Source organism: Lynx rufus, unplaced genomic scaffold, assembly GCF_022079265.1.
Source record: "Lynx rufus isolate CCGP_SWC_20201006 ecotype Redwood Valley unplaced genomic scaffold, mLynRuf1.p SCAF_10, whole genome shotgun sequence".
In the NCBI taxonomy this organism is placed as follows: domain Eukaryota; kingdom Metazoa; phylum Chordata; class Mammalia; order Carnivora; family Felidae; genus Lynx; species Lynx rufus.
Genome location: NW_025814824.1, coordinates 70,142,055 through 70,165,443, shown reverse-complemented (window position 1 = coordinate 70,165,443; position 23,389 = coordinate 70,142,055). Strand labels below are relative to the sequence as shown.

At 48.7% G+C, this 23,389-nt stretch overlaps 1 protein-coding gene across 3 annotated transcripts in view; it reads left to right on the top strand.

Moving 5' to 3' along the window:
• The first annotated feature begins 39 nt into the window (after positions 1-39).
• EPB41L4B (erythrocyte membrane protein band 4.1 like 4B) overlaps positions 40-23,389 on the top strand; it is a 128,675-nt gene continuing 105,325 nt past the window's right edge. For all 3 annotated transcript variants that reach the window (XM_047099477.1, XM_047099483.1, XM_047099492.1), the window contains exon 1: positions 40-348. In XM_047099477.1, coding sequence (XP_046955433.1) covers positions 40-348 — 309 coding nt within the window. The remainder of the gene's footprint in view (positions 349-23,389) is intronic.

Sequence of the window (23,389 nt, the reverse complement as noted above, 5' to 3'; positions counted from 1 at the left end):
CGGCGCAGGGGGCGGAGGCAGGGGGCGCCCCCAGCCAGGATGCTGCGGTTCCTGCGCCGGACCTTTGGCCGCCGCTCCATGCAGCGCTACGCGCGGGGCGCGGCGGGGCGCGGGGCCGCCGGGCTGGGGGACGAGCGCGACGGGGGACCCCGGGGGGGCCCGGCCGCCGCCGCCGCCGCCTCCTCGACGCTGCCTGCGGCTCCGGGGGGCAGCGTGTTCCCGGCCGGCGGCGGGCCCCTGCTCACCGGCGGTGCGGCAGTGCACATCTCCGCCGCCGGCGCTGCCAAGGCCACCCTGTACTGCCGTGTCTTCCTGCTCGACGGGACTGAAGTGAGCGTGGACCTGCCGGTGAGTGACGGGGCCGACCCGGGGTACTGACACCCCTTGGGGCAGCTCCCCTCCCCCGCTGCTCCCCTCTGGGAGATCCAAGGATCCCTTCCCCCTTCTCCTGCGATCACTTCCTACCCCTGCTTCCCTCTCGGGCCACCCCGTCCCGGTCTCTTCTGGAACCCCCTCCGTGGCTTGTGCCCCCTCGTTGGGACACTGCGCTGCTGGATTGCGCCTTCTCCGGTTCCCACCTAGTCCTTTGGGCCTCACTCCCTCCCCAGCTCACCCAGTCCCCTCTTCCCGAGTCCCCGCCCCCTGGCGCGGGTGACCGGCGTTCCCCTTCCGCCCCCTGGGTTCCAGCGGGGGCCTTCTTGGTGCTGGGTTATTGCTTAGAAAAATCTCAAAGCAATGCGGGGCTGCCTCGAGGTGGCCTGCTTGCCCCCACAAAGTCGCCATCAGGCCTTGTGGAGACGGCAGGAAGGAGAAGCCTCGTCCCCAGCTGCCCAGCAGGTGCCCCAAGTTTGGGAGGCAGTGTAGGGACCATTTCTCTCCCTTTCTCGATGCCCGCCCCCGCCCCATCCCAAAGAGTCCCTACAGCCCTTAGTGTCTCGGGGAGGGGGCGGGGGAGGCAGGTGGGCGACTTGGGAGCTAACTCTAAAATCGACTCTCTTGGACCTGGCCAACTTTGCACCTGCAGAGCCCTTTGCTGGGGCGCCGGGAATTGGCCTTGGGGCCCCCACGGGGCCTGGCGCGCCGGACTTTGCGCCCCGGGCAACGTGCGTGGGGCGGCCAAGGCACCCCCGGGCGGCGGCGCCGGGTCCCGGGCCACCCGCCCACAGGTGGTTGCACCCCGCCCCCCTGCAGCAGATAGCTAGGTTGGCGCTGCTGTCCCCGCCAGGGCGTCCTGCTTTCTAGCCCGAAGGGGCCAGATGTGATCAAATCAAATCCGCACATTAATGGGGCGCCTACTGGGCACCTGGCGCTGCGGCAGACGGTGCCTTTGGGAATCTTTGGGTGTGACTGAGGACACAGCGCTGATTGAGCTTTTAGATGAATGTTACAGGTTATTCCGAGGGTTTCATGCGGAAAAAATAACATACCCAGACTTGCAAAGGAAACACTTAGGCCTTACCTTGTGGGGGAAATTCTTTAGATTTCGGGAGAGAACTAGGGACCTGTAAGGGTTTTAGATGGGAAAATCAGAACCTGCTTGGCCTTGGAGTTTAATGCTGCCTTAGGTTTAATTTTGAGAGGGTTTCAATTTATGGCAATTTTATTTTTGTGGTTCCTAGTGCTCTCCATAGAATATCATTTTGTTATGATAATACCCTTTTGGGGCCTTTTTATTCATGGAAAAGGAGCCAGCGTTCCTGTGCTTAGAGCTGTTGTCTTTAAAATAGCATGAAAATGTTACTCCTCCCCAGGATTGAGGCTTTCCAGCTTGTATTGAGCTGGGAGAGGAGGCCTGAAGAGCTTGGAGGAGTGGAGAGGTGGGCAGCTTCTGTGTGGAGAGGATGTGGCGTATTTTGCATCTCGGATCAGGGAGAGGAAAGCTCTCCATGGGAACTTTGACCGTGCTCCTTGAGGATTTTCTTGTCGGTTCCCCAGGGATGGTTCATTTTATAAAATGTATTGCTTCTGTCAGGTTTGTGCGACAGGCGTTAAGTGGTGTTTCTCAGATGAAAAATGCAAACTGAGTCAGGTGCATGTGTGGTGGATAGACCCAGACAGGTACACCAATGATCTGGTTGGGATTGGACCAGCAAGCCCAGCTCCGCGTGGGGGAGGGGGATGCTTACATTGAAAGGTTTCTCCACTTTACAAAAGGTTGCTGGACGAAAGATTTCCCCAGGTTTTCTTATGATGGCAGATTTCTCCATGCTTTAGGATGTGATGTCCTGAACCCGAAATTTTATTTATATGGACATACCCCATCCAAAGACAAAATGCGGGCTTTTGTCATGTGAGCCCTCCCGGAGGAGTGATGAAGAAAAATTACCAGTGAGCACGGCTCATCGATTTAAAGATTTATTAGATATCAGAACTGCATCACACAGTCTCCTGTGCTCGTCTTCTCAGATCAGAGTGTGAGTTCCTGTAATTAATTCTCTGAGTACGAGGTTAGCACCCAGTGGCCAGAACCCAGTGAGTTTGTAGATGAATTTGTAGCACGCATGCTCCTTCCTAAGACCCATTTCACTGGGCTCACTTTTTATGCTATCCTGTTTGGCATTTAGCCCTGCTTATCATTATTTTCCTTTTCTGCTTTCCTGGATTTTTACCGCTTCCTGGGCTTTGGTGTTGCATTGCTGCCTGTCACACAGATAGGATTTACCTTTGGCCGCCATACCCCTAAGCTGGATTTTCTGTCTCCTGTCACTTCCCCAGGCACTCAGTGCGCTTGCCGGGCTAACTATGGCCCTTTGTAATTAAAACCCTCTGGTGGTGTTAGCTTCAAGAATTCCTTTGCTCAGCATACTAACAGTGGTTATGTGTTGTCATAGCCATTTTATTGGCCCTAATCTGGACACTTTAGGTTCTGAAATTGACTTGAACACAACAGCACTTTCAGTGTGACCATGCCAGGGCACCTTTTCTTGAGCATGTTCAGTGTGCCAAGCATTGTGCTGTGGACACAGGTGAAGGAGAGGTGGTCTGGAGGCTCTTGGGAAACACAGGTAAAAACATGCCTTTTTATTCTAAGTGATGCTAAGTGATGTGACAGACTCACCCTGACAGCGTCCTGGGGGATGGGCAGGTTAAGAGGGCTTCCTGGAGATTTTGACTCTTGGGGTCGTAGGATCTCAAATCCAGTGTCCCCTGTGCATTTTTTAGAATACCTATTGTGTCAGGTCTACTCCTTGGCTAACTCGTGGCCAGTGGTTATATTTAGTAAAGGAAGAAGCAACTGTAATTGTCTTCAGCCATCCTCAGACGGGGTCTGTAGTCTCCTTGTCTGGTGGTAGGCTGCATCCCCTAGCATGCCGGCCCGTTTTTAACCTTTGCTGTGGTTTCTCAGTCTTTGGTAAAATGTGAACAAAAGGATCTTAAAAAAAAAAAAAAAAAATCCATCTGTAACTTGCTGGGATGCCTGGCTGGCTCAGTCGGTTAAAGCCTTTGACTCTTGATCTCAGCTCAGGTCACAATCTCAACAGTTTGTGAGATCAAGCCCCACATCGGGCTCCTGCACTGACAGCACAGAGCCTGCTTGGGATTCTCTCTCTCTCTCTCTCTCTCTCTCTCTCTCTCTGTCCTTCTTTTCCCATGCTTGTGCGTACTCTCTCTCTCAAAATAAATAAATAAACTTAAAATAAAATGGGCTTGACAAACCCAGCTTCCAGGGGAGTCCCTGGCTCACCCTACAAGCCAGAGTGGTGCTGTGAGCCACCCCTCTTCAGAAAACCTGTCCTTGGAAGGTGCTGCCTCCCTCTCCTTAGACCAGCCCTGCCCTGCCCAGCCCTCAGGTGTGGTCTGGTCCGAGCAGGGCAGGACTCCCTCAGTCCTACCCTAGACACTTGCCTTCTATTAATGCAGCCGAAGATCCCATTAGTGTGCTTGGCAGCGGCACCCGCTGTTGACTCATATTAGCTCTCTGTTGACTAAATCCCTGGCATCGCTTTTGCTCGTGAGGCTGTTGCTCAGCCCTGTCTCCCCCTCCCCTGCGTGCACAGTCTCCCAGCAGCTCTGTGTGGAAAGCTGTCAGGAGGTGTGTGTGACTGACTGGTTAGCGCTCCTGCCATGCCTTGGAGGGCATGGCTTCTTGGCCAGTGGTGGTGCCATTGGCACGTTTGCTTTCACTGAATCTGGGACTCAGCGTTGGCTCATTGTGGTTCAGTGCTAGTGGGGAGAACTTCAGACTTGGAAGATCCGTGCTGGAGCCTTTCAGGCTGGCTGTGTAGCCCTGGGCAGCTCGAATTCTGGGAGCATCGACTTCTTGGTCTTTCAAATGGGGACGTTGGGAGCATAACGCGACAAGGATGATACAAAGGCTTCAGTACACAGCAGGGTACTGAAGGGTTGCTCAGAGGTTGTAATCTTACACACTTCTCATACCGCCTCTTTGACCTGTGGAACCAGTTGGGAAACAGGTCTAGTAACAGATGCTAAAAACAAACCAAAAAGAGCTGTGGTAGAAAAGCTAAACATCTTTTTTTTTTTTTTAATGTTTATTTTTGAGCGAGAGAGAGAGAGGTGAGGGAAGACAGAGAATCCCAAGCAGGCTCTATGCTGTCAACGTGGGAGCCTGATGTGGGGCTTGATGTGATGAACTGTCAGACTGTGACATGAGCTGAAACCAAGAGTCGGACACTTAACCCACTGAGCCACGCAGGCACCCCTAAACATCTTTTTTACTGGAAATCAGAAGTTATATGTAGTATGAGAGATGCTTTTTGAAACTTTCAGTTTTTATTTTTTTTTTAATTTTTTTTAACGTTTTATTTATTTTTGAGACAGAGAGAGACAGAGCATGAACGGGGGAGGGGCAGAGAGAGAGGGAGACACAGAATCGGAAGCAGGCTCCATGCTTCGAGCCATCAGCCCAGAGCCCGACGCGGGGCTCGAACTCACGGACCGCGAGATCGTGACCTGAGCCGAAGTCGGACGCTCAACCGACTGAGCCACCCAGGCGCCCCTCAGTTTTTATTTTTTAATTTTTTAAAAATGTTTATTTTTGAGAGAGAGAGGGAGAGAGAACGTGAGCAGGGGAGGGGCCGAGAGAGAGAGGAAACGGAGGATCAGAAGTGGGCTCTGTGCTGACATCAGAGAGTCTGATACGGAGTTGAGACTCACAACCTATGAGCTCGTGACCTGAACTGAAGTTGGACGCTTAAGCCGCTGAGCCACCCAGGCGCCCCTGAAAGTTTCACTTTAGCTGAGAAGAGAATGCCTCCCCTGACACCCAATTGCAAGTTCTTAGAATTCTGGAAGTGGAATCTCTGATCCAGCTGAATGTATGTGATGGAACACAAAGAGCATATACCTTATTTTGGAGTTGAAAGGAACCCTAGACAGCACATATTCTGCCCTTTGTGTATATGGGAAACTGAGGCCTGTGGATAGAGTGACTTCTCGTTAGTCATTCAGGGAAGAGTTGGAACGGGTGAGTTTGAGGTGAGTGTAGGATCAGTGGTAAGAAGGAAGACTGACCCCTAGTCCTGACACAGGACCACGGAAGGGGGATGAGATATGTTTCTGGCAGTTGGAAGTAGGACGTATTTTCCTGAACAATGAGAAACTCCAGCAAAATGGTTCTCTGACTTCTGTGTACTCCAGAGTGCATCTGAGATTTTCTTTTCCTCCGGTTAAAATTCCCAGGGTCCACCCCCAGACTTTTTTTTTTTTAATGTTTATTTTGTTTTTGAGAGAGAGAGAGAGAGAGAGAGAGAGAGTGCATGCTCCCTGTGTGCACAGTGAGGGGCGGGAGTGGTGCAAAGAGCGAGGGAGACACAATTCCAAGCAGGTTCTGTGCTCCAACTCACAAACCATGAGATCGTGACCTGAGCCAAAGTCAAGAGTTGGATGCTTCACTGACTGAGCCGCCCAGGCGCCCCCAAGCCCAGAATTTCGGATTGAGAGGTTCAGGAAATTGGACTTCTAACAAGTATCCTGGGTGATTCTGATGAACATGGTCCCTTTGTATCCTTTGAAGAACTCTGGGTGTAGGTCTGAGAGCTGAGGGTGGCCATGCTGTGCATTAAAAACTGCTGTAGGCAGGGAGAGGGCAATGACCATCTCTGAGCTGGGGGTTGACAGTATCGCTCCTGAGCTTTAGGGAGCCCACTCTTGCCACACGGAGTGGAGGCTGGGGCAGGTGAGGGGTGACGAGGGCCTGGCCTAGAGAAGTGGGCAGAGTGCCACAGCTGTTGGCTGGGGGAGTCCGTTGAGGGTGTGGGGACGGGGAGGCGGAGGCTTAGCGGGGTCTAGCTTGGAGGCAGGGAGGTCTTCACCTCAGTTGTGGGAAAAAATGGGGGAGGCCATATGGGATACCCCAAGAGATAGGGGCAGGCAGCTCCTCATTTTCACCCTCTCTTGAGGTTCTGGCTTCCCTGGACACCTTGCCTCATCCTGGGCCTCTGGGGGGCCTGCCTTTTCCTGCCCTGGAGGGAAAGTATTGGCTCAGGGTGGCCTTTCAATGCTGACCGCACCTCCACCCCATCCCAGCCCGGGATTGAGACCGTGAGGAACCTTGGACCCCTACCTGGGTCATGAATTTGTGTATTTTTAAAAATACCTTTGTTTTGGGGCGCCTGGGTGGCTCAGTCGGTTAAGCGGCCGACTTCGGCTCAGGTCATGATCTCACAGTCTGTGAGTTCTAGCCCCGCGTTGGGCTCTGTGCTGACAGCTCAGAGCCTGGAGCCTGCTTCAGATTCTGTCTCCCTCTCTCTGACCCTCCCCTGTTCATGCTGTGTCTCTCCCTGTCTCAAAAATAAATAAACGTTAAAAAAAATTAAAAAATAAAATAAAATAAAAATACCTTTCTTTTAAAGGAGGGATAGTTGGTGGCGGTGGTGGTGGGGGGGGGGGGAGGCTGGTGCAGGGAGGAAGAGAGGTGAATGGTAAACATCCTTTCCTTCCCAAATGGGATACAGGCATGACCTCAATCAAACTGTGGTTTTGCACTTGCTGGATCGTCAGTGTTAATTGGGGGAAGGAGGTGTCTGTTAGCCTTTCCCATGCCAGTAACATGACCCTACACTGGTCCAGGACCGAACAAATATTAACTTGCTAAGCACTTTCACGTGCATAATCTCATTGAATTCCATCCCTAGTGCACTGCTGTGGATGAAGGCACAGGTCTGTTTAATTTTGAAATAGCAAAAGGTCAGTGTATGTGTGTGTGTGTGGGGGGGTACTTTCTCTTAAATTTTTGCATAGGAACTTAGGAAAAAAAGCCACTCAGTAACCACAGAAATCCTCCACCCACAATTTGTCCTCAAAACACATGTTCATCCTTCTCTACTGCCTGAGTCCCTGTGCCCAGCCTTCTCCGCTCTGCCTGGAGGTTTCCCTCTGCAGGAACCTGGGCCTGTGGGCACTCCGGTTTCCTTCTCTGGCCCATGGCAACTGCCTGTGGGCAGGGTCAGCTGCCGATTCATCTTGCTGGGTTTTTTTTTTTTTCAGGTGGGTGTGTGCCTTTGTCCTCCACTTTCATTTCACATCAGAACATGCTTAGAGCAGAAAGATTAGAAAATATAGAGAAGCCAGTGAAGGGAAAACATCTCAGATTTCATCAGAGATAACCACTGTTAAAATTGGGGTGTATGGGGTGCCTGGGTGGCTCAGTTGGTTAAGCATCTGAATCTTGATTTCGGCTCAGGTCATGATCCCAGCTGGGGAGGTGGAATCGAGCCCCATATCTGGTTCTGTGCTGAGTGCAGAGCCTGCTTGGGATCCTCTGTCTCCCCCTGCCCCTCTCTCCAGCTTGTGCATACGCTCTCTCTAAAAAAAAAAAAAAAAAAAATTGTGGTGTGTATTCATCTGTAGTTTTTTCTTTTTGTATTTAGATATAAAGATGTACTCAAAATGATAAACATGTATGGGTTGATGAATGTCTCTCCATCCCTTCAGCATAGTTAAATAGGGATCACAGACCCTGAGTTTGTGTCTCTTTGGGGTGGAGGCCCTCACCCCCCCCCCCCTGCATTCCCTGGGATCTGAGTGAAAGCGGGAGCCTCCACCACTGCTCCTGCCTGAGCGAGAAGCTAGTTCCCCATCCTCGGAGCCTCTCCTCACCATCATCTCTGCTTTCTGGAAGGTTAAAGGGCCTGCTGATGTGGCCATAGAATTCTGTCGAACCTGGGGGCTTGGGTTCTGAACACCTGCTTTGGGGTAATCATGGTTCTCTCCCCTGCCAGGGCTGTGCATGCTCTGCTACCAGCCAGAGCCTGTCTGGCAGAGATGGGTGTGAGCCTTGCAGCATCCCAGATGTGCCCTCTCTGCCCTAATCCCCCCCCTCTGCCCCCCCAGGGCCCCTTCTGCAGCCTCTTTGGCTTCTCTCTAGACCTGGATTTATCTCACTAGTCCCACTTGATTTGAATGTCTTGTTTATTTTTAATTTTTTCCAAAACATGTTTTTGTTTACCTGTAGTGTATTTTCTTTAGTCAGCAAGGACTTACTGAGCACTTACACTGCATTAAGCATTGGGGAGGGATCCAGGAGGGATGAGGTAGTTCGAATCTTGAAGGGGAAACAGTGTCAGTATGTGACTTGTAGCTCCACATGAGGCAGCGCAGGGGTGAGCAGCTGAACTGTGGGGTGGAGTTGGAGATGGTTTGACGCCCAAAGTGGCATCACGTTGTCCCAAATGATGCACAGGAATTCAGCTGTAGATTTGGTCAGAAGGTGCTGGGGCAGAGGACCCAGCAGGTGCAAATTGCATGGAGGTTGGGAGCTAGAAAACCCCATTTCCTGGGCTCTGCACTCAAGTAGGAGAGGATTATGAGCTCTGGCTGTGTCCCTGAATCTTCAAAGAACAAGTGAGGAACCTTTAAAGTGCAGATGTGTATCTTGAGCTAATAAGAGCTGAGGCTTAACTGAGCATTTTCTGTATGCCTGGTGCTGTGCTAAGTGCTTAAGGGATTGGCTTGTTGAATTTTTGTAAAAACTTTGATGGTGTTATTGCTGTTATCCCTGATGTGTAGAGGGGAGAAATCGGGGCTCGGAAGACAGGTTAAAAAACTTGCCCATGTCACGTAGCTAGTAAAGGTAGATTCCAGCTTTAAGCTCAGACTGTCTGGCCATAGGACATTTGTGGTCTGGAATGGCCCTCTCACGGCAGGACCGGGCATTGGTGGGGTGGATGGTGGGTGGATTCTGAGCCTGTCCCAGGGGTCCTGAGGTGGATGGGGACCTCTGAGCCTCAGAAGGGTGTCCTTTCTTTGCAGGCCAGTTGGGATTTCCAGAGATCAGATTTATATCTTTAGTCATACTCATCGAACACAGTTTCACTCAGAGTGCATTCTGGTTTGATGGCCATAAGTTTTCAACACTGAGGTCAGAAGTAGGCTTACATTATTAAGAAGTGCTTAATCGAACAACATTAAACTTAGCACACAGAACAGCATTTTGCATTTTCCCATTCCCAGCCTGCTGCATAGCAACTGCTTCCCTTCAGTCTTTGAGCTTTCCTATACATGTGCATAAACATGGTATCAGTTTTATTTTCTCCCATCCAAGCCTTCCTGACAAACCCCTCACTAATTGGGTGCCCTCTTTTGTGATTACTTGAGATTAAATATGCCCCTCAATCTCTGTATGTGTGTGTGCATGTGCGTGACGTTAGTAACACCTGCCTCTACCTGTCTTGGGACTGGCGGCTGATAGGCAGAGCACCTGGTATCTTCTCTGTTAGGCAACCCTGCCCCCTAGGCTTGCAGAATCGGTGTCACTTCCCTTAATAGCCACCATGTGGGAAGGTATCATTATCCCGTTTACACATGATCTCAGGGCGCATGTGGCCTTGGGCCACTCAGGTAATAAGTGTGGTAGAACCAGAATTGAATCTGGGTTTCCTGACTCCTTTTCCAGTGCTCTTCCCCCAGCCCATGCTGTGCACACTCAACCTCCCTGTTTGAAATGTGTGCTCCTTGGAATTCCTTTTCGATTTGACCCTTCAGAATTTCATGCCATAACTGCCCCCCTCCCCCGCCCCTCCACCCCTTGGTCATTCCTGTACTTCTTTGCCTTTCAGCCTCTTTGGCACTTGGGTTCTATCATTCTCAGGCTCTTTTCCCTAAAGTCCTAGCTGGCTGAGTGCCCAGCACTTCCTTGTTGGAGTTCAGAACTAGAAGATGGTATCCCAAGGGTCCTGTGCTACTTCTGGGATCATCCGGAGCTTCCTGGTTTCCCAGCACTGAGCGTGGTCCCAAAAGTAGGATTGTCCATGTGGCCAGCCCAGCTGGGAGGATGTGGACCACCTGGTTCAGCAGGTGGCTGCGGAGCTGGCATCCCTCGGGCCCCGTCCCGTCTCCCCCATGCCTGTTTCTTTTCTTGTGAATGTTGTCGTCCTTACTGTATCTGACCTCTGTTCGGGCAGGCTGAGGGTCACAATGCTTCTACCTGCTTGCTTGCTAGGCTGCAACCACTTTGAACTATAGATTTGTTTTTTTTCTTCTTTTTTTTTTTTTTTTTTTAAATTTTTTTTTCCAACGTTTATTTATTTTTGGGACAGAGAGAGACAGAGCATGAACGGGGGAGGGGCAGAGAGAGAGGGAGACACAGAATCGGAAACAGGCTCCAGGCTCTGAGCCATCAGCCCAGAGCCCGACGCGGGGCTCGAACTCACGGACCGCGAGATCGTGACCTGGCTGAAGTCGGACGCTTAACCGACTGCGCCATCCAGGCGCCCCTGAACTATAGATTTGTGTGTGTGTGTGTGTGGCAGAATGTAAGTAACCGCTTTTAGGTACACAGTTCAGTTGTGTGAAGCACATTCACATTGTTGTGCAACCGTCACCACCATCTGTCTCCGGATTGTTGTCGTCTTTCCAAACTGCAACTCTGTACCCATTAAACAAGAATTCTCCAGGCCCCTCCCCCCAGCCCCTGGCAACCACCCTTCTACTTTCTGTCTCTGTGGATTTGACTACTCCAGATAGCTTATGTAAGTGGAATGGTATATTTATCCGTTTGCGTCTGACTCCTTTCACGTAGCGTGATGGCTTTGAGGTCTGTCCATGTAGCACGTGTCAGAATGTTACTCCTTTTTAAGACTGAGTAGTATTCTAGGGCGTGTATAAGCACATTTTGTTTATCCATTCATCCAGGTGATGGAGTTTTGTGCAGGTCCGGGCCTTCCTAACTCCGTCCTGCCTGTTCATTAGTGGCTCTGCCATCAGAGACTTGGATGTCCCCAGCCTTCCCCTCGTGGTTTTATTGACTCTTCTGCACAATGCTGGTATCCTCTCCGGTTATCTGGTAGTTTCCCCCTTACGTTTTTGTCCGAATTTTTTGGTGTTGTCAGGTCCTCCGTCTTTAAATTTTTTAGTGATGAAAATATAAATACAAAAGAGTGTACGTGAATAGTTTAAAGAAAAATAATAGAGTGAACATCCATGTACCCACCATCCCCAGCTTAAAAACAAAGACATCACTAATGCTGTGAAAGCCCCCCACCTCCTCCCAGCCACACTCCCTGCCCTACCGCTCTCCTGAAATTTGTCTCTCATCCTTTCCTTTTCTGTATTCTAGGTTTACTGCATGTGTGTGTTTCTCTAAATGATCTATTGTTAGTTTTGTATGTCTGTGAACTTTATATAAGTGGATTTTTTCAGTATATTTTGTTCATGAGATTCGTCCATATCGATGAGCTAACTGTAGTTGTTACTGCTTGGTAGTATTCCATTGCACGAATCTACTGAAATTTATCCTTTGCTGGTGGACATTTGGAATGTTTCCAGTTTGGGGCTGTTAGGAAAAAATGCTGCTTTGAACTGCCTGGAATTGGTCTCCTGGTGCATATATGCAAGCAAGCGTCTCTCCTGGGCACGCGGTGGCCAAGAGGGCCGTGGGCAGGGCCTTTCAAGATCCTGCAAAATAGTTTCCCCAGAGTCCCAGCTGTATACAAAAGCATCTGTGAATCCACTCTTCCACACTTGGCATCATGCAGCTTTTTTTGTTTTATTTTACCATAACCATATTTCCTCCTGGAATGCTTTGTTCTGTGATTTTTGCCTGGTTTTCAGTTGTCCTATTTTTCTTATTGTGTTCAGGGTTTTCCCAGATCGTCTTTCTGAGATTGTCTCCCAGGCCCCTTGTTCTTCTCAGGTAACGTCCGTGGAACAAGTGAGAACACCTGTGTCCGAGTCACCATGCAGGCCTTTCCTCACTACGTGGGGATTCGTGTTTTGACTTCAGTTTCGCTGTGCATGAACTGAAGTACTTGATGCTGGTGGCTTTTGGCGAGCAATTGTAGGGTCTAAATGGATTTCACTTCAATTCTACCTACTTTTTTTTTTCCTCAATTTTTATTATTGAAATTTCTAAGCACATTCAAAAGTAGAGAGAACCCCATGTACCCACCACATAATGAACGTAATGAACCCCAAGTACCCATTATCGAGTTTTATCTCCCATGTCTGACCACTCTTGTTCCGTCTATATCCTCACTGCCGTCCCTTCCTGATTATTTTAAAGCCAATTCCAAACCTGTAATTTCAAAGTTGTATTTCAGTACACATTTCAAAAAACATAAGGGCTGTTTTTATAAATATATCCACTATACTAGTAAAAAAAAAAACAAACCCATAACAGTGTTTTGGTATCAGATATTTAGTCAGTGTTCAAATCTTCCTGTTTGGTTGTCAGAAAGGCCCTTTCATTGCATTTGGTTGATAATTCTATGTAAAGGTCTTTTTAAAAATTTTTAAAAATATTTTTCCCTAGCTTACTGAGGTATAATTGACAAATAAAAATCATATACATTTGAGGTATGAAGCTTGGTGATTTGATATAGGTATAAATTGCAAAAACAGTTATTGTGCACCAACTAATGAACATACCTATCCACTGCCTCACCAGTTACAGTTTTTGTGTGTATCCTAGTAAATTTCTAAGATCCCCTGTTTTTTTTTTTTTTTCTGAGAGACAGAGAGAGAGAGAGAGAGAGAGGAAGCATGAGTTGGGGAGGGGCAGAGAGAGTGGGAGAGAGAGAATCCCAAGAAGGTTCCTCACTGTCAATGCAGAGCCCGATGCCGGGCTCGAACCCACAAACTGTGAGATCATGACCAGAGCCAAAATCTGACAGTTAACCGACGGAGCCACCCAGGCACCCCGAGATCCACTGTCTTAGCAAATTTCAGTTTCAACATTTTAATTAACTGTAGTCCCATTGCTGTATATTAGACCCCCAGAACTTGTTCATCTTATGACTGAAAGTTTGTACCCTTTGACCAACATCTCCATTTTCCCCACCCAACAATTTAAAGCACTTAATCTAGAGTTTTCCCCTCCCCCCACCTTTGTCTAGAGTTTTCCCCTCCCCCCACCTTTTTTTTTTTTTTAACACTGATTTGTTGATTTGTCCTATAATAGTTTCCCACTTTCTGGATTTTATCGATGGCATCCTCAACATTTAGTTACCCTGAGATGCACTTGGTATAGAGAACTGGCATTGTTTAAAGCGTCTGACTCAGGGCATACAGAGAACAATAAGACAGGTTTTTTGCCCTCAAGAAGGTTGTGTGGAGACAAGTTATTACACCTGGTGTGAAGAGTGCCATAGAGAACTTCAAGCTCAAAGAAAGGTCTAATGGTGGGACTGAGTGGGCAAAATGGGCAGCCAGAGAATTTCAGAGAGAAAGTTGGGCTCTGAAGACAAATGGGAGAACAGCCTTCCTGGTGGCCAGATCATCATATGCAAAGGCACGGAAGCTTGAAGTACTACATCCAAGATTCCTGCTCCTTGCTCAGGCCCTGCCAATGCATCCAAGCATCCTCTGTTTTTCACTGGATATTGCTTCTTTGAAAAGGTCCAAAGTTTTTATCTCTGGAGTTTTCAGTAGATTTGATGAAAGAGTGCCTGTCTTTTCTTTTTCTCCTGTGTCTAATTCCTGTTTCTTCATCAGCTCCTTGACTGAAGTTTTGAATGCCTCCTTGACCTTGGACTCGTTTTTTTCTCTAGTGCACTCCTGTTTGGGTTCCTTTACGTTTTCTGGGAGGCCCCTGGTGAGCCCTTTCCATCTGTCCCGGCTGCAGGTGCCAGCAGACATTTTAGGGAACAGAATCAATGAACTCTTCAGAGAGAAGGGAGATGGGGCAGATGGCAGGGCAGTGGGACCCACTGGGTTGTGCCCCGAAAGGAGCCCTGGGAGATCACATGGTCCAGAGCCTCATTCTGGGATGGCAGGTCTTTCCTGTCTGCCTTGGAACCCTCGCTGCTGCTCACCTGTGGCAAATGAGCAGTAATTAGCGTGTAAGAAGAGTGGTTTCCTGCACACAGCCCTCCTGGCTGCTCCCGCTGTCTGTAGTCAGCTGACGGTCAGCAAGCTCTTTGCCTCTCAGACTCCCCTACCTCTCCTGAAAGCCGGCTGTGATTCTCCCCCTGGCCCAGAAGAAGCATTGCCTGCCCTGTCGCCTGGCCTAGAAATGGACATGGGCTTCATCCAGGGAAGACCGGGTAAACTGTAAAAGGCTTATGAAGGTTAGTTATTAACCCGCAGTGCACTCTGACAGCCCGTCACATGGCATCTCGCTTACTGGACTCCTTTTATTGCTCCTGTTTGCTGGGGCCAGAGACTCGAGGTCCGAGCCGTGTACTCGGTCGGTTGCAGCCTGTATCGAGTGGCACGAGTGCTGCATGGATGGCCCTGAGAGTGGCCGGTCGGAGTCCAGGGAGGGGCTCAGACTCGCCCGGAACTGGCCCCGGTCCATGCATACGAGCTGGCAGCGGCACAACCCATGGGATTCTCGAGGGTGAACGCTGAAACCAGGAGGTCGTCTGGATGGTGGGATATTTTAATGGGAGAGCGGGGAGTCCAAGGTCGGAAGTATTTATTCAGGATGTGTCAGTATTCTATAGAGGGTTTATTTTGCTTTGAAGTCCAAAAGTATTTAGCTTTGTTCTAAAAGCCGTGGTGGATAGTTCCTCTGAGACCCCTGAAGAAAAAAAATGCAAAAATTACGTGCCGTCTTCTGAAAGAAACAGAATCGTGTGTACTTGAATTACTGGAACGTGCCATTCATCTTATTAACTCACTTCGGGGAAGGAGCTCTTCACATAGATGAGTTGTCCAGAGAGCTACAGTTTGTTTCCTGACAAGGCCTGTTTTATTTCAGCTATTTCACTGGTTAACAACAGCTACAAAAAAATAGACCTCATCCACTACGCTTGAGGCCCGGCGTGGGAACTCTGAAGTGGTTAAAAAGGTGGGGCCTGCTCACAAAGAGCTTAGTTGGGGTCGGGTATGGAATTATTCTTGCATTGCATTGCACATCTCCTGTCCCTCTTAAAAAGGAGAGCGAATGACTTGAACCTTGCTGTGGTCACCTAGGGTCAGCACGCGAACAGTCGCGGTTTAAGGACGCCCCGTGGTGTCAGGCTTGTACATCATCTGGGTCCCGGGGGTCCGCTTGGTACCGTGTTCCAGCCTTCCGCACATCGCTGCTGTCTTTACTCCCTGGCCTCGCCCGGGCACACTCCAGGCTGCTACCTCCAGGGACCCGGTGATCACGATGTTTGAAGACTCCCAAGGTGATTCCATTGTGCAGCCAAGTTTGAGAACCAGCGTTCCACAGCGTCACACCCCTTCCATTTGTGTAGTGTTCTAGGTTTGGATCGAGCTTTCACCTTCCGTGGTGAAATATTTAATCCTCATAGCACCTTTTTGAGAGAGTTCTGGGCATTCCGGTTTTATAGAAAGCTCAGCAGGGAGATTTTTGCCCATCCCACAGCTAGTAGATGTCAGAACCAGACCTAAAATCCTTTCCAGGCTCTCCGTATTCCACACGGGTCTTCCCCAGGGCTCCCACCCTGCGGCGTCTCTGGCAGCCTCCACCTGCAGCCCCCACACTTTCCGTCTCATCTGCGTACTTTTGCTGTGTTCTTCCCCTTCTTACTGGCCGGTTCTTACCTCCAAAGGGTCTAACCATCTTTCAGGGCACATCTCAGATGCTACCACATGCATGAGGCTTGTCCCCAACACCCATCCTGCTCCTACAGAGCATTTCCTCTTCCTGTCAAGACCCTGTGGGGCACTTCTGCCTTGCATGGGAACCGGTACATTTCCTGTCATAGGAGTTGTCTACGTAGTAATTTGAGTAATAGGAAACATTATTGACTTTTTTTTTCTTTTTTGCAAATGATTTTCTTTTGGTAAAACACACATAAAAAATTTATCATTAGGGGCTTCTGATGGCTCATTTGGTTAAGCATCTGACTTTGGCTCAGGTCATGATCTCATGGCTTGTGGGCTCGACCCCCGCATCAGGTGAGCCCCGCTTCTTTCTCTTTCTTTCTCTCTGCCCTTCATGGGATTCTCGCTCTCTGTCTCTGCCTCTCTGTCTCTTAAAAAAAAGTGATCATTAGTGACATTTGGTGCACTCACAGTGCTACATCAGCATCATCACTACCTAGCTCCAGACCATTGTCACGATCTCAGAAGGAAACGATATACCCATTAAACAGCCATTCTCCATTCTCCCCTCCTCCCAGCCCCTGGCGACCACGAATCTATTTTCTGTCTCTGTGGATTTGCCAACTGTGGATATTTCGTATAAACAGAATCGTACCAAATTCCATTTTGTGTCTGGTTTCTTTCACTTAGCATAGTGTTTCCAGAGTATATTGACCATTAACTTTAACGTAAGCACTTTACATGGCTTGACTCATTGACTCCTCACAACTGTATTAGTTAGATATCCTCTGTTAGCATCCTCATTATACATTTGAGGAGATTAAGGCACAGAGAAGACAAGCAACATACTAGAGCCCACACAGCACATAAGTGCTCTTGGCCTCTTCATTGTCCTACTGGTGTCTGCTCTGACTGCTGTTGACCTTGACCTTTAGAGATTAGAAGTATAAACTTAACATGTGAAGTGGAAATTGAAGGGCAACTTGAAGAGTGAATTAATCTACAACATCAGAACAACATATGCTACAGCTCCAGGAGCAGAAATGTTGAGAGGTATCCCTCAGGAAACTGCAGAGCAGAAGAACCAGGATGGATTCTACAGTTCAAGTTCCTGATTTAATCAGAGAGGGTCAGTTTTGTTATAGATTTCTCTCAAATGTCTTAGGATTGATTAGTATATTTTTGAGAGAGAGAGAGCACGAGCAGGGGAGAGGCAGAGAGAGAGACACACAGAATCTGAAGCAGGCTCCAGGCTCTGAGCTGTCAGCACAGAGCCTGATGCGGGGCTCGAACCCACACACTATGAGATCACGACCTGACCTAAAGTCGGACGCTCAACCAGCTGAGCCACCCAGGCGCCCCAAACATGTTCTTAATCTTTACACTGTATTACCTCTTATATGTGAAGAAAGGTGTGGAGAGATATGGTCCTTGTCATGGGAGGGAGAAATTTTATCTTTGCAGCCACGAGAGCAGCTGCGCTTTGGTATAGAAGGATCCACAGTGGCCCCGAGAAGGCACATTAAGTTCCCTGAGAAGGGAACTTAAGGCTCATGATAGGGCCGAGGTTGCCCACAGATTCTGAGCCCTGCTGAGAATGTTGGATCTTCATGTATGTTCTCATTCCCATTTGGCTGAGGGGGTAGCTAAACCCAGAAAGGAATGTTTGTTCTTTTGACTCTTTGGAGCTCTGTGCTGCCTCCTGATGCTTCCCAGATAACCATAATACCAGGCAGAAAGACCGGGCATGGTCGTAGCTGGACAGGGGAAGTTGTGTAGAGGTGGATTTTCTTTGGTGGGGGGGGGTTTCCGGGGAGGGGACTGTTGGGTCGATTTTGACATTGAATGGCAGAGGATTGGCAGTCCAGGTGGAAGAGCAGCGTGAAAGGCCGCCTCACCGAGGAGGGCAGGAGGAGGATGTGTCTGAAGCACAGAAGCAGGGGGATAGGAAGGGAGACTGACCCCACTGGACTCGTGGAGTTGGGCTCTGTGGGGGTGATGAAAGGTGGACGGTGAGGCCAAGAGGCTGTTACCTGCACTGTGCGTCTAACTTTGGGTGATGCTAGGCATGGGCAGGAGAGGCATGTGCCGTGGAGTTTGAGGACCTGGAATCCAGTGGATTTGGTGGCTGGGTTGAGGAGTAGGATTGATGGAGAAGCTGAGATAGGGCCCCCGTGTTCTGTGCGTGGCAGGTTGGTGAGGTTGAGAATCCTGGGGGCAGAGCGGCAATAGAGAGGGTCCTAGTACTGTGTTGGTTTGGTCTTTGGTTTTTTGTATAGTTTGCAAATGTAAGATTTTTTTGTGTTTTCTTTCTTTAAAAAAAGTACCTCCAAATGGTGTAAGTTTTGAGAGAGAGCAAGTGAGAGAGGTGGAGGGGCAGAGAGAGAGGGGGATAGAGGATCTGAAGTGGGCTCTGTGCTGACAGCAGCGAGCCCGATGTGGGGTCGAACTCACAAACATGAGACCATGACCTGAGCTGGTCAGATGCTCAACCGACAGAGCCACCCAGGCGCCCCCAAATGGTGTAAGTTTTCAGGTGTCGCAAAACCTGGATTCACTGCTGATTGTGTTTTTAATTTTTGTTTTAACGTTTATTTATTATTGAGAAACAGAGCATGAGCGTGGGAGGGGCAGAGAGAGAGACACACACAGAATCCAAAGCAGGCTCCAGGCTCCGAGCTGTCAGCCCAGAGCCTACCACGGGGCTCGAACTCACAAACCGTGAGATCATGACCTGAGCCAAAGTCGGACACGCAACCAACTGAGCCACCCAGGCACCCCCACTACTGATTGTGTTTTATTTTATTTTATTTTTTTTTAATTTTTTTTTTCAACGTTTATTTATTTTTGGGACAGAGAGAGACAGAGCATGAACGGGGGAGGGGCAGAGAGAGAGGGAGACACAGAATCGGAAACAGGCTCCAGGCTCCGAGCCATCAGCCCAGAGCCTGACTCGGGGCTCTAACTCACGGACTGCAAGATCGTGACCTGGCTGAAGTCGGACACTTAACCAACTGCGCCACCCAGGCGCCCCTACTGATTGTGTTTTAGATGAGGCCAGTGTGAGGGGCCAGATCAGACGCCTTGGGAAGAGTCTGGAAAGGGTTTGAATGCAATTCATGTCTGACGGGGCCAGCTGGGAGGCCAGGACAGAGAACAGGAGCTGATGCCTGTATATCTGTAGATACTTGTCCTCTGCCAGGTGCTGGGCCGATTGTATTACGTGAATTTCTCAGCTCACACAGAGTCTCTGAGCATAGGTGCCTGTTCTCCTGCCAGTATTTTTACAAATGGGAAAAGGAAAGCACCATAAATTCTTGGCCTTGGCCATTCTGCTCTTTCGCCTTCCAAATCTGGGCAGGATTGACATTTTCAAGGAAGAACAAATAATGAAGAGACAGGCATTTGTTGAGTGCCTGCTGTATACACAGAGCCAAGGCAGGGGGCTGGGTGGATAGAAGACTGAGTCAAAGATGCATCTTTTCCCTTAAGCAACTGCCAGTTTAGTGAGAAGATGTGTCTTTTGTGTTCACAGAAAACTCCACAGTTTTTCCATGCTTTACTCCTGTTTTCTTGCTTAAGGAGGAAGAACCAGGGCAGGAGACAGGAAAAAAAAATAGTGATAAACACCTTGCTTCATGGAGTATATTGCAAGTCAGCTCTTGTCGGTCAGAGCTCTGAGAGAGTCACTGCTAAAATATGCAGCAACTGGTATCTAGAACATGAGACCCAAGGAAGAAAGCAGGACTTGAGTAATCCATTGAAATTCATGGCTCTGAATCCCAGCATTGGTTATTTTTAGTCTCAGTTGTTTATCTTCTAGCTATCCACATAAGATGGTGTGAGAAGGTGATGAGGATGTGTCTATATGGTTTGGCCCAAACTGAATTTTAAAACTGCTCTTTTCGTATTCCCGTGCATCACGTGGGGTGAAGCAAACCTTCCACAGAAAAATACCTCCTGCATATGATTCCATGTATATGCAGTTCTAGAACTGGCAAAACTAGTCTGTGGAGAAAACAAATAGGAATAGCTGGGGCTTCCGGGGGCGGGGGGGGGGGGGGAGGGTTTGTGCTGGAGAGGGCCACTGGGATCGACTGGGAAGGGGCACCTGGGAACTTTATTGGGAGACGGGAATATGCTGATGGTACCAGGGGGTGTGTTGCACACGTTTCCACCTGTCAGAATGAAACAGCGCAGATTTGTGCATTTCAGCGTCAGTAAATTTTTTACCATGATCCCCACAAACGATGTGTAAAAAATTAACGGAGGGCGCGTAAAAAATTAATGGAGGGTGGGGGGAGGAACAAATAAAAAGGATACAGAATGTTGATAATTTTAAAGCTAAGTGACAGGTGTTTACTACACTGTTCTGTTTTGTGTCTCTTTGAAATGGTCTGTAATAAAACATTTATTTTATTAAAAAATGTTTTTTAACATTTATTCATTTTTGAAAGACAGAGACAGAGTGCGAATGGGGAAGGGGCAGAGAGAGAGGGAGACACAGAATTCGAAGCAGGCTCCAGGCTCCAAGCTGTCAGCATGGAACCCGATGCGGGGCTTGAACTCACAGACCTCAAGATCATGACCTGAGCCGAAGTCGGCCGTCCAACCAACTGAGCCATCCAGGCGCCCCTATTATTTTATTTTTTTTAGAAAAATGTTGATTTTTATTTTTGAGAGACAGAGTGCAAATGGGGGAGGGGCAAAGAGCGAGGGAGACACAGAATCTGAAGCAGTCTCCATGCTCTGCCCCCCCTCCCCGCCTTTTTTTAAAGGGTTTTTTTTAAGTGTTTTTTTGTTTGTTTTTAAGAAAGAGTAGATTAAAATTGTTGATTCCTCCTTTCAGGAATCCAGTGAATTCTCTTTCCAGAGAAGTCTGGTCTCCTAGGGAAAATGCAGGATCTCTGGGCACTGGCATTGGTCCCAGCCGGCCCTGGCTGTGGCCTCTCCCAGTTTGCTTACTTTCTGCCTTGCTGGTGGCCATGAATCTTGAACTCTGGCTTTCTCCCACTGGCACCTGCCACCACCCCTATTTTTTTGTCCCTGTCTTTTTGCCGTCCCTTTGATCCAGGAACAACCTCCCCTCCTATGGGACTTTGACCATCCCACTCCACCCATGCCTGGCTCCTTCTTATCTCAGACTCTCTGACTCCTTGAGGGTTCCATGATTCCAAATCATTCTCTGCTGTAAATCCACTTCAGTCTCCTTTCTCTTCCGCTTAGGGTCGTAAAGTGCCACCTGTGTGTCTTTGTTCAGAGATACAAGGTCTGTGAATTGGAGGGTTACCATCTCCACACTCCTCTGCAGCTGTAAACCAGTACATGCTGTGTGATTCAACTACTATGAACTTCAGAACAGGCAAAACAAACCTGTGCCACCTGTGGAATGGAAGGAAGGGGTAGAACTCGGAAAGAGGCACATGGGGCCTTCTCGGAGTCTGGTAATATTCAATTTGTTGACCTGGATGGTGGTTGCACAGGTACATTCACTTCTGATAATTCCTTGAGTTGTACACGTTTGACCTGTGCACTTTTGTCTATGTATGTCACCCTTCAATTAAAAAGTAGACCAGAGGCACCTGGGTGGCTCAGTTGGTTGGATGTCTGAGTCTTGATTTTGGCTCAGGTCATGATCCCAGGGTCGTGGGATCGAGCCCTGTATCGGGCTTCGCAATGGGCACGGAGCCTGCTTGGGATTCTCTCTTCCTCTCACGTGGGTTCTGTCTCTGTCTCTCTCCCTCAAAAAAAAGAAGTAAACTAGGTGTCTATGTAAGGCTTTTAAAAATCACCACATTTCACATTTAAAAATTCAAATCTGTAGGCTTTTATAAAAATAAATATGGGAAGATCTGAATTTGCATAGAGTGGCAGTTGGCTAGGTCTGTGTGTCACTGCCCCATCCACACCCTATTGCTCATGGCCCACCTCACTCGTGTGGATGTCCACGTCTGTGCTCTGTTCCCGTTCCTCATTCTGTGCACCTCCAGCAGAAATCCTTCAGAGTGCCTTGTGTGTGGGTGGTACCTGCATAAGTAACCCCATGCAGATTTCCCTCCTGCTTTAACGTTCTGTTGGTCTCTCAGAAGGTCCGAGGGTTGTGGTGGGTCGGGGTGTCAATGCCTGGCTTAATGGCAGTCTCATGGGAATACCTTCCAACGTAGATTTGAAGTCCTGAGGCACTAGGATCTCGTGTGTTAAGACATTCCAGGTGAATTAGTTCTGCTTGAACTGGGCAAAATTGGGGTTAGCTTATGACCAATCCATAGCAGTTAAAGAAGTTACTATATTTGTACCTAGGTGTTAAGTTCTGTAAATAATTTCCTATTTGTATACTCTATTTTAAATTAACATTCCACAGTGATACTAGTTAATGCTTGTACCTGGCTGGATATTCTGTTGTTGCTTTTAAAAATACATAAAGGATTGGAAAAAATTTTTTCTTAGTTAATGGATATGAAAGGCTAACTTTTTGGGTGGCGAATTTACAGTCGAGATTCTTATGAGAGTTCATACTAACCACAAACCACATACCTCAGGGAAATAATCTTGTTAATGCCATCCTTACAAATCCAAAGCTACAGGCTGTAAGCATCACACCCTCCTTTCCTCCATCTGAATGTGTCATTCTCTGCCTTCTTCTTCTTGCAGGAGATTTTTTTTTAAGACTACTGAGTCACCAAAAAAAAAAAAAAAAGAGAGAGAGAGAGAGATTGAGAAGAAAAATCGAAGGCCAACTATAAAAAGGCAACTTTATTTGTATACTCCTCCATCACATGAATGGATGCTGGTGCCTCAGTTACAGTTTTATGTCTCTAACTGCCAAGTTTACCATAGACAAGGTTGAAAGTCTTATGTGCTTTTCCACTCATTAACTTTTTTGAAAATTGTACATTTACACAGGGCCAAGTAAAGAGCCCTAAAGTTCTAGGCCTTAGCAGTTGGCGGGATCACTTAAAGTTTCAAAATGTAGGCAAATTTGCTAGTTGGGCTCATCGTCCATACTTACAGAATACCAGCTATGGGTGTGGGGCCCAAGGAAGTTGGGCTCCAAGACCGTGCCGTGGCTCTGAGTCCCAGGGCTTAGAGGCTGAGGTCCTGGGCATAGCCCTGGCTCTGCCCGAGGCCGGCTGTGTGTTTTCGTCTTCTCCTCACGTCACTTGGGGCTGTGGCATCTCCGTTTGACAGACAGGAAACAGACTCCAAAAGGCTAAGGGGCTTAGTTGGGGTCATGCCGGTAGTTGAGTGGTGGGGCCCAGATTCAAACCTGATTCTGACTGGAAACCGTGTGCCTCCCTGTATTAGATTGCTCAGGCTGCCATAACAAAGTACCACAGACTGAGTGGCTTAAACAGACGCATTTATTTTCTCTGGTTCTGGAAGTCTGAGATCTGGGCTTATAGACGGCCGTCCTCTTGCTGCCTTTCTTCTCCCCGTCTTCGTGTGGTCTTTTCCCTGTGTGCGCGGGCATCCCTGATGTCTCTGTGTG